This window comes from Fomitopsis serialis, assembly GCF_022376445.1.
Source record: "Fomitopsis serialis strain Sig1Antser10 chromosome Unknown B0H18scaffold_367, whole genome shotgun sequence".
Taxonomy (NCBI): domain Eukaryota; kingdom Fungi; phylum Basidiomycota; class Agaricomycetes; order Polyporales; family Fomitopsidaceae; genus Fomitopsis; species Fomitopsis serialis.
Genome location: NW_025955327.1, coordinates 26,955 through 38,971, shown reverse-complemented (window position 1 = coordinate 38,971; position 12,017 = coordinate 26,955). Strand labels below are relative to the sequence as shown.

The 12,017-nt window shown below is 43.5% G+C and overlaps 1 protein-coding gene across 1 annotated transcript; it reads left to right on the top strand.

Moving 5' to 3' along the window:
• Window positions 1-4,344: 4,344 nt before the first annotated feature.
• On the top strand, window positions 4,345-5,171 carry B0H18DRAFT_962542 (uncharacterized protein; the record flags this gene model as incomplete). The annotated part of the gene is made up of 3 exons (XM_048043115.1): window positions 4,345-4,503; window positions 4,750-4,988; window positions 5,054-5,171. The coding sequence occupies 3 exons, from the start codon at window positions 4,345-4,347 to the stop codon at window positions 5,169-5,171; spliced, it is 516 nt and encodes a 171-aa protein (XP_047884806.1).
• Window positions 5,172-12,017: the final 6,846 nt, after the last annotated feature.

Below are 12,017 nucleotides of genomic sequence, written 5' to 3'. Positions count from 1 at the left end.
CCATTGTAATATGGCCTCTTCACTGTTGCTTAGTAAGCAATGCAAGTCTGCATTATTTCCATGGCAACCATGACTTCTTCTGAGCCCAATCAGGAAGAAATCACAGCATACACTGCACAAACAGACACCACTGTCAATACATTTTTGCCCATATGAACAAGCCAAGGCTGCCTATTCTATCTTCACATACCAAGGGCCATTGCATGAGAATAGGATGATGGTAGTGCATACAGACATTAGATATGCTCCAGGCAAAATTATATGAGCAATTAACAACAAGCATAGCACCATCATACTGTATAATTGGCACTGCTTCATATTGATACAATCAGTCAAAGACATGCTTATACTGGACTGGGACAATAGAGCTGCAGACATCAGGCTGTGAACTCTGCATTAGCACATCTGAGATGTACTGTCATGCATTGGCCTACAACAGTCAGCACAATATGATGTCATGGGATCATCTGATTTTATCTCATTTCCTACCATTTATCTAGCATTGCAGAGACCATCAAAGCATTTGATCACCTATGTGTGGTGTCCCTACTTTATGACATTGCTAGCCTATAGACTTTCTAGCAACAGTAGTAGATGCACAACACAACTTGTACAATGTCTTTCTATCACTTTCTAGGATCAGTACAGTGTCATAAAGCTCTGTGAACCCATAATATTGATAGCTATGCCATTCACATGTGAGACAGAGCCAATATTATGAACATACTCAGCATTAACTGTGGCCTTTGTGCCACAGGTGTTCACCATTTTCTGCATATGCCATTGCCTGCCAAAGGGTTTAGACATGAGCCAATCAATACTTATAGCAAGCAGTACAAGGTGAGTGGAATCATACAGAATATTCCCTTGTTTTATCCGCATTTTCTGAGCCCAGACACAGCAGATAACTCGGACTTTCCATTTTGAGAAGGTCAGGTACCACATATGGCAGGTTTCATTCAGGTCTCATATAGCCACACAATCCATAGGCAGTTGGCAAGCATCACAGGAAACACAAACAAAGTGAAAGAACCAGTGTGTACAGAGGAATATGTATTTTATTTTGCTTTGTGAATGGTGGGAGCCATGTTTATATAATCCATGGGAAGGCATACTATGTACAGCCTCTCTGACATCATATACATGACTGGGAATATTCCCAATTGTTTTTGATTTTTTGGGAGACCATAGCACAGTAAATACAGTGTCACTGATGAGCTTGTGGCTTGCATTCAAACTCAGCCCAATAGCCTGCCTTTGCAGGGCCTATTGAAGAGTTGAACTGAACAGAATAGCCTAGGATCCTGTCTGAGCTGCCAGTCCCTGAGAATTCCAGGTGATAATGGTGCTTACAAGATGGACCAAGACTCATTGAAAGAGTGGCTTGTATCAGGCTATGCATGGGAAACTCTGCATTATTATATGTTTTCTGCCATATGGCCTCAACAGTCAACCCAATACAAATCCATAGTACTATCTAATTTTTCTCTTATTTTCCTGCTATTTATCCAGTCCTGCAGAGGCCATGCACGGCCAACTTCCCAAATGGGCAGGGGACTAACCATATATGGCAGTTTTGTATGTTTGATATCCTCCACCTCACAGAGCCCATACATGTGGAACTGTCTTGTACAAGCATCATACACACACTAACATTTGCTTATATCCTCAGTATCACTTGCCAAGGTCAGTACTCTGTGAAAAACAACAAGAACACCTAATCTGGGCACCCTTGTCACTGTGTCAGTACTCAAGGGGCATTCCATGGAGAAGCAATATTTTGGGATTTCTCTGCATTTAATGGGGTTCTAGTAAGAGCTCAGTTAGTGTGGCTTGAAGCCATCAAAAAACTCGGCATGACAAGCTGAGACTGAAAGATTACTTTGAAAGGGAACATTTGTCAGCATTTTAGCCAATGGGAGTGCTCCAAAATCCCTTTGAGTGACCGGAGTCGTCAACAGGCCTGAATTCCGGCCTGTTGACGACTCCGCTTCGGCAACGGGCGCTTAGTCGAGCGCTTAGTAAGCGATGTAAGTGCACACTGTTACTGCAGCACAATTCACTTGTTTTGGGGTCAAGAAAATGCGGATTAATCAGACAATATTCCAGGATATATGTGGAGCATCCCTGAGCATATTTACAAGTGGAGAAGATTCCCTATATGGTCATTCAGTGCTGAGACATCAAAACATGCATGTTATTACCATTTTTCCCCACCAATAGCTGTGCTGTGCAACTTCCAGACACATCCATGCATTGTAAACTATGCACATATCTATACAGGTCATAGGCAATGTGTTTCAGAGACAACAAGCCATTCATATCTGCACAGTCACTTGTGATTCTCTAAATGTTGTCCATTGTTCTTCATTCCTCCAATGTATGATTAACCCTTTGAATGATGGGCTATCAAATGAGTTTATCATCTCTATAAACTCTATAAGAGTTGATGAGTTTCAATCAGTGTATCCCAGTCAAATGCCACACATTCATGCATGTGTTTCTCTGTTTCCTGAATTTCAAACAACTGGGCAAGTCATACTAGTCATATATTGTGGGGGCCTCCATACAAGATGAATTGCCTTCATATACAAGGCAATACAGATGAGTCTGATTACACATAATATTCCCTGATTTGATCTGCATTTTCTGAGCCCAGACTGAGCAGGTTAAGCAAAATTACCATTTTAGGAAGGTCAGCTACCCTATTTAGCAGGTTTGAGATGTCAGAGAATCTGTGGGCAGCATATAGGCTTCAAAAGAGAGACTTTTGAGGTGAAAAGGGATGCACTCATGTGCACAGAGGCATTTGCATGTTTTTTTGTTTTGTGAATTGTGCCATGACCAGTGAAGGTAATGGGCAAGTCACAGCAGCTATAGACTCTATGACATCATACCTATCACAGAGATTATTTTGGGAATTTTCCGCATTTTAGTGAGGCCACAGTACAGCAGGTACAGTGCCACTAAGGAGCCTGTGGCTGAGATCCAAACTCAGCTCAAAGCCTCGGCATCCTGCCTGATTAGGGCAGAAAAGGGGCTTGTTGCACCAATCAGAGCAGCTCGGCATCCCTCTCGTGCCGTTCGGAGGTGCAACCGTGCCAAATTTCCGCACGGTTGCACCTCCAAACGGCATCTGGGCGCTTGATGGGCGCTTAGCAAGCGATGTAAGTGCGGACTGTTACTGTGCTTAAGAGAGCTTGTTTAGACTCAGAAAAAAGCGGAAAATTGAGACAATATTCAAAATGATCCAGGCAATGTGAATGAAGCTGTATATTGCATGGGTTTGACATCAGATCAGATAGCATTCTCAATTACCTGGTAAGATGGTTGCTGTGGCCCCAGTGAGCTTATATAAGCCTGCTACTTCACTCTTGGAACTGCTCATGTACTGGACAACCCTATAAGATCATAGTGTAAGTACACATTCAGGTATGTATCCCTAGATTGTGTCTGTGAGCAAGACAAAGCCAGCAGTGGATGCATAATTACCATATGGAGTATGTGACCTTCCCAAAGAGGAATCATACACAAACAGGGGCATGTAGGGCTCAGAGAAATGCAGAAAATCTATGAAATATACAGACACATCAAAGACAAGTGTATGATTGCCTTGAGCTGCAATGGTTACCATTACATTGTATGCAAGGGCCATAAGATGGCAAAAGATGCTCAGATTACCCATTATAGTCCTTGTTACCTGTATTACTGAGTAGTCCACAGTGTCTGAACTACACATATACATTGCAGTGTACATATAGACCATATTTGAGTCATAAACAAGCAGATTGAATCTGCAGAGGCACATGTGCATTTTTTTGCTTTGCATTTCCTGGGTTAGCCAGCCATTGTATACACTCAATAGAATTTCTGTATACTCTCTGAATGAAGGGCTATCAGATGAGCATACTATGTATACTATGATTTGTTACTGGCTGAGGCTATATAGGCCCTACAGTGTGTGAGCACTTGGAGCAATGGCCCACCAAGCTGCCAGTCACATGATATGTTTACCAGTTTCCTTATTGGGGGAACTGCTAAGGCGTTTCAATGGGCCTCATATCCATAACTGAGCGCTTAGCCACTGCATTTGTTTGTATCTGTTGGTCCAAGTCGCGTCGTCTGGGAGTCTGAAATTTCAGACTCAGATAAGCAACCCATACTAACAGTTACTTATCTCTGCTTATCGGGGTGGCTGCAAGTCACGTGCACTGTGGGAACAAACTGCCATTCCGGAGGAATCGCTAAGGCGTTTCATGGTGGTCCATCATAAGAACGATACCTTCGTACCTCAGGGATCGTAACAAGGGGCAAACACGAAAAGGCTTGTCCAGTGAAACAGTGATGGTCAAGCACAACAGGTGGATGGCTCTTCAGGATAAACTGGGTGGACTGGACCCAGATGAGTGTGAGGAGGAGAAGTGGTTGGAGGAGGAGCTGATTGATCCACCATCGACATCCGGTACCAGCCACACACAGACTGCGAAGTATAAAGGTGCAAAGGTGGGTAGGGTGGCTTCCAGTGCCAGAGGTAAGGGTAAACTGTGTGAGGATGGTCTGCCCCCTGCAAAGAAGCAGTGCACCTTGCATGGCCAGGGCACCGCAGAGGGTCTGAGCACCAGTGTCTTGCAACAATTGCTGCAGCAACAGCAACAATAAGTCCCCACATCCCCAGTGTTGCCCTCCTCCGCTGCCCTGCACCTGGCAGCCAGAGCGGCTTGACCTCTTCTGCTGCACCACACCTTGCAGCCAGAGCGGCATGACCTCTTCCGAGGGTGGCAATACCAACCCAAGTACCAGATGTCTGAGGCACTCCTCAAGGAGCTGATGACCCATATTAGGCAGTGGAAGGTGCATAAAAAGCCCTTCCAGTTCCAAGGGATGTGCCAGTGGAAAGTGATGAAGAAGGAGCAGGGAAGGGATATGGACAAGAGGCTTGTGTGTGAGGTTGCAAATGAGCTTGTTTTGTACATTGGCATGCCATTCAGGTGGGTCTTGGCTTCTTGTCATGTGATGACTGGGATTCCTGCTCATATGATACCTCTGCTCATAGCACAAACCTCAAGGACACTAAGGTGGTGTTGTGGGGGGAGATATTGCCCTTCTGTGTGAGTGTGCTGCAGATGCCAGTGGGGGGGGATGGCACTGGCCTGTGGAGGACCACTCATTGAGTGCAACAATCAACTGCATCACAGCAGCTTGCCGGGGAGTGGGCCATGCATGGCAATACAATCCCAGTTGTATTGTCTGTGTCTTTTGTCTTCTGGCTTGTAAAATCATTGCTTGAATCTTGCTTATCAAATGCATTGATATATACTAGTCTGTGAGACTAACTTCTATGCTTTATAAAGTAATTGTCAAACTGTGACAATCACAATAACCTTATGCAAGCCAAATTGAAATCATTAAAGAGTATTATAGTAGTAACAGAGGTGCTTACATTATTGTTGCTCAGCTCATTCCTCATTTGCAGTACCACAAGACACAGAGCATTGAATCCCAAATGTGCTTATTTCTTCATCAGAAAGTTTGACTGATCATTGATAGCTATGCTGGTATTGCTATACAGCCATTATCCAACGATATGTGTGGTTGCAGACTTGTTCTTGCCCAACTTCACCTGTGCTGTGCACTGTCTCAAAACACTGAACAATAGTACTACTTTACTAGTGGGAGATTGTTGTATCATTGAATCTGTCTAGGGACTGCTAGTAACTATAATGACAATGATCACAAACAATTGTATCATTTGAACTGAGTGAGTCATACTTCCCTACATATTGATACTACATTGGCCTAGACCTCCCAATGTCAGAGTCTGTTCATGTCAACCATGCTGATTTTGGTACACTCATGATACCTCTTCATGAATTGTGGCTCATGCTATGGAAAGATAGTAAGTCACATGTTCTCAATGCAGTATACTGGAATGATCATTTGCATTCCTCTCCTCATCCCTTATCCTGAAATCACTCCATGTTATTGTCAATTCAGATATATGTAACAAGTCACTAACAGCAATCTGCTAAATGCATTAGGTGGCCACCTACTGTTCAAAAGGTGCCTCAGAATTTACACTAAGGAGTCCAGGGAATCCACAGATTATCAAAGCTATGTTACTGCCAAAATTCTCTAATTCATGACCTGAGGAATCTGTCACAGAAGCTATGAATATTCAATGGAGAGCAAGAACCTGTAAACAAGAATTTTATCATCAATGTCACTGTTTTTTCTTGCATAGCAGTAGGCAGTCTGCATATATCTTGCACCCCTTCACATGAGTTAGCTGTAGTCCCATATCAAAGTATGGTAAGTGCTGCCAGAGCTTTGGGTGAGCACAATGACCACTCATATGTGATTCATCAATACTTCACTGATTTTCCGGGGTGTTTGGAGTTTTTCTGAGCCTATACAAGGAGGTTATGTGGCGTAGAATGAATATCCTGTACATTTTTATGATTTGTTCCATGCATAGCATAAGGAACTATGCAGGCTAGGGATATTATGGGTGGGTCTGTGAAGCAGGAGCTATCACATAATCATTATTACTACATATGGCAGGTGCCCTCCCAATTGGCAATCACACACTGGGCAATGCCTTGTGGGCCCAGTAGATACTGTAGAAATGACAGAATATTCAGAATGGATGAATGCATCAGTTCAACCAACTGGCATATGGAGAATCATTAATCAGCATACATGCATTATATATGTACTGTGTCCCACTCTTGAAATGTTATTGTGACATTAACAGTTGCTGATGCTTCTTTCCATGAATCCCAACACTATATGGGTCACATCAGTGTTCATGTGTCCCAATTTTCATCTTTCCATACCTATAGGCATTTGTAATTTTTTCAACCATTGTGTTTGTCTGCTCTCTGTCTGTATTAAGGACAACAAGAACAGTATACATTCCTACACTCATTGGGTCGGGGTAGTGCATTGCATGGGTATGGATAACCCATGTGGGTCATGGGTATGGGTATGCATGGGTATGGGTATGGGTAGCCAAAATCTGACCCATGTACCCATGAAACCCATGGACTTCTGCAGTGCTTATCCACTGGCAGTAGTCAATGTTAATTCCTAGCCAGGTATTCAGTGTTGTGTCACTCTCATAGTATGCTAGCATTTAGGGTATCACCTTTCTGAAGCTTGCTTGAAAGTATTTTGCAATAGTGGCAGTATGGTAAAGTCACCAATCATTTCCCTCAAGACTCATTGACCATGCATGACATGGCTTTTGCCAATATTGATATGCTATAATAAAATACACAGATTGCTGAGGCCATCAAATAAGTAAATGAAATATCTAATGTGCATTGCAGTGTATGTGCTGTTGTGGCTCAAATGAAGAATTAGGAGAAAGCTCAACTAACCTTTTCAATGCACAATGATGGCTACTGCAGTGCCATGTGTTTGTCAGTATGGTGTAGCTGGAATGCTCTACCAAACAATGTGACCATACTGAATCCTACTTACTTTAAAGCTGTCCTTATTAGACAGCTGGTAATACTGTGTAATGCTTAGTTAGTCACCTGTGACAAGGGATCCTGATGGAAAAGAAATCAGCATGATTGCTGCTACATCTTTCCTGTGATTCAGTTTTGTAGTTGTTGAGTCTGAGGTATATTCATCTGCTGACTGTTGACCTGTGATACTGCTATATGTAAACAGCACATGTTATAAGGCTCTGCCCATTGCCTCACTGTTCATATCTGGTAAAATATGTAAGATCTATTGATGTATACAACCTTGCTAGTTTCAATCCTCAGTTCTTGTGGACCTGCATAGCTATTTGTACTGTTATGGCACACTTGTATAACCACCAGAGTTATGAGTTGTAATACATACCTTGCTTCCGTGATCCTTGTGCCTTGTTTACATTGTTTTCCCCTTCATCTTTGCATATCCTGTATTACCTACCATTCAGTTATTACTTCAGGCAACACACTTGCCCATTCTATTGCAGTTTGAAAAGTGAGCATGACATGCCAACAACACTACAAGTCTACAACTTGGAAAAGGGTACACCCCTGTGTGTTGCTATGTTTGACTTTGATACACTTGGAACCTTGCTTTGACCCCTCCCATACCCACTCCTCTTTCTATTGTTCTTGCATGTATGTGGGACAAAAACTGGAAGCTCCCACTGTTGTGATTGACCACACAGTCAGTGAACTGGTCTGAGGGGTGCTCATCCTTGGTCTTGCACATAGCATCAATTTATGATGAGAATTCACCAACTGTACAGTGCCTGACTGATAGTCTGGCCTCTGCACAATAAGTGTCATCATATCTTGCAAGCCATTAAGCATGAACTGCACATAGGACTACCCATAACATTACCCATACCCATGGGTACCCATAATACCCGTGCAAAACCCATACCCATGGCATGTTTATACAACCCATGTGGGTATGGGTATGGGTATGCTCTGAGACACCCATGGGTACACCCACACTATGCACTAGGTCGGGGTGTTACATAAGGCAGTTGCTGGGGAAAATAGAAGAACCACTGTGTTGTGATTGTGAATATATATCAGAGCACACATGGCTGTGTCTAAGTAGCTGCAGTTATACCTGGCTCTGGAGATGAGGATATTGACAAACACAGAGATATTGTCCTGCATTTACAAGGTGGAGGACTGAAGAGAGTGAGCAACTTGCATCCTCTATACCTCCCACTCCACTATGTCATGTTATTCCCAAGAGGGGATCAAGGATGGCACATGAACATACCATCTATACCAGGGCCAGATAACAGAGTGAGAAGTGCCAATGTCTCTCAGAGATGCTACTTTGCATATAGGATTCATCCCAGGCTGCTTCAGAACAATGAGTTTGATTATCTGTTCAGAGGAGGTCGTCTGTTTCAACAGTACTTGGTGGATGCATGGGCTTCAATTGAGGCATCTAATTTGAACTGGATTAGGCACAATCAGAAAACCATAAGAGCTGAGCTATACCAAGGGCTGTTGGATGCAATGAATCAGGCTGATCAACAAAATGAACAAGTGAATATGGGTCAACAAGGACAGAGACTCATACTGCCATCCTCTCATGCTGGGAGTTCAAGGCATATGTACCAACTGTTTCAGGATTCAATGGCCATATGTAGGAGGAATAAGAAGCCAGATCTGTTCCTAACTATGACTGCCAATCCAAATTGGCCTGAGATTCAGGAAGCACTTTTGGAAATCAATTCTGCTGAGAATGATCCTGCTAAGCATCAGACTGCAGCTGATCGTCCAGACATTGTAGCAAGGGTCTTTCAGTTGAAGAAACAAGCTCTGCTCAAAAAAATCAAAGATGGATTTTTTGGCAACTTAGCTGCTGATGTATACACAATTGAGTTTCAGAAGAGAGGTCTTCCTCACATGCATCTTCTCATATTCTTCAAGGAAGAACATAAGATCCATGATGCCTCTCAAGTAGACAGCATTGTCTGTGCTCAGCTACCTGACCCAGTTGTGTTGAACTTCGACTATTTTGGGTGTTACACTACGGGATAGGTCTTATCCTTTACCCGTTATGGACTTATGTTCTTCGTTGCTACATATTACATACATTTCTTACGGACTTGATCCAGACCTGTAGCACATGATCTGTTCTAGACTTGTACGGAACATTCCACTACCTTCCAGTACTTTCCAGGATGTTCCAGCACGTTCCTTGATGACATCACTATGACATCACGATGATATCATGTTCTAGGACTGTCCAGATTCCCTTCCGGTCCTGTCCAGTCCTTTCCAGTACGTTCTATCCATGGTGCAATCATCGCATCATTGCTCATTGCACCATTACGATGTCATGCTACTACACTTACTGTACGATCATGTGATGGCTCTCTCATGTGTATATATACTGGGCTGGATGCCCCTGTAATGTAACGATCTCTCCTCTCATTCTACGCCTCCTGAGCCTTCCCCTCAGTAGCTTTGAGATCTGTTGTAAGTCCTCCATCCTTACAGTCCTTTGTTTGCTCCTTTGTAGTCTTGCCTTCAGCTACGCCACACCACTCCTTGTTCAACAAGTTGAACATCCTCAGTTGTATGCAACTGTGACCAAGTGCATGCTACATGGCCCATGTGGTGCTGGATATCCCAATGCACCTTGCATGTCTGACAACAATACATGCTCTAAGAGATTTCCCAGGAGCTTTTGTGAGGACACCATCTTTGGTGATGATGGGTATCCTGTCTATGCCAGGCCTGATAATGGGAGGAGTTTCACAAACTCTAGGGGCCAAGTGTTCACAAATCAGGATGTGGTTCCGTACAACCCTCATCTGTTGGCTGAGTTTGACTGTCACATCAATGTGGAGGTCTGTGCTTCAGTGAAAGCTGTCAAATATATTCACAAGTACATCTACAAAGGTGAGGGTATATCCATATACATCATATACATTCTTTCTAATTTTCTTTACAGGCAATGACAGGACAACTTTGCAAGTTGGCCAAGTGGATGAGATTAAGGATTATGTGGATGCCAGATACATTGGTCCTGTTGAGGCTGCCTGGCACATCTTTGAGTTTCCCATGCATGAGGAAAAGCCTACAGTCTATAGGCTACCTGTTCATCTCAAAAATGAACAGGTTGTATACTTTGAGTCAGATGCTCAGGTTGAGGATGTGGTTGGTGAAGAGAGATCATCCAAGACCCAGCTCACTGAGTGGTTCAAGGCCAATGCTGAGCTGGAGGATGCTAAGAACCATCTCTATCAGAACTTCCCTGAGAGATTTGTTTGGGATCAGAGAAATAAGAAGTGGAAAGTGAGGCAGAGAGGCTTTGCCATTGGGAGAATGCACTTTGTCCATCCATCAGCCAATGAGAGATTTTATCTTCGTCTTCTCTTGACTGTGGTCAAAGGTGCTACAAACTGGAATGATCTCTACTCATTTGATGGTGCCCATTATCCCACTTTTAAGGATGCATGCCTTGCAAGAGGTCTCTTGGAAGATGATGGTGAATGGAGACAATGCCTAAGAGAAGCTACACAGCTCAGGACAGGTTCTTCATTGAGAAGTCTATTTGCAATCATTCTGTTGTTTTCTCATCCACTCAAGCCTGAGGATCTATGGCATGAGTTCAGAGCTGGGATATGTGATGATCTGAGCCATAAGCTGATAGCAATTGGCTATGCTGAGCCTACTGAGGATCAAGTGTGGGATTATGGGCTATATCTGCTCAATCAGATTCTTCTCAAGTCTGGGAAACAGCTAACTGATTTTCCTCCCATGCCTATGCCTGAGCATCCTTGGGGAGCTATTGCTGAGAATCCTCTTTTGCAACATGAGCTTGACTATGACTATGAGGCACTCATGGAGCAAGCTGAGGCTAATGTTGGCCATTTCAATGTTGAGCAATCTGCTGCATATGATGCTGTCATAAGCTCTGTGAACTTGAATGAGGGAAAGATGTTTTTCCTTCACAGTGCAGGTGGCTGTGGCAAGACCTATGTCTGCAATACTATTGCTGCTACTGTGAGATCTCAGGGAAAAGTTGCACTTTGTGTGGCATCTTCTGGAGTGGCTGCTCTACTGCTTGAAGGTGGGAGAACAGCACACTCATGCTTTAAGATTCCCATCCCTATTCATGAGACTTCAACATGCCGCATTAAGAGAGACAGTGAGCTACATGGAGTTCTTCACCAAACTGGAGTGATAATCTGGGATGAGGTCCCTATGCAGCATAGACATGCATTTGAGTCAGTGGATAGAAGCTTGCGTGAGATCTTGGACAAGGATGTACCATTTGCAGGCATCACTGTAGTTTGGTGGAGATTTTCGTCAGACTCTTCCTGTTGTCTTCAAAGGCTCCAGACCTCATATTGTGGCTGCTTCCCTGCGCAGGTCACATTTGTGGAGACATATGCAGGTGCTTCACTTGACACAGAACATGAGATTAGAGAACAGTCCTGCCAGCCAAGACTTTGCAAAGTGGCTTCTGAAAGTTGGTGCTGGAAGCAATAGGGTAGTTCAGAGTAGCCACAACGAAAATGAAAA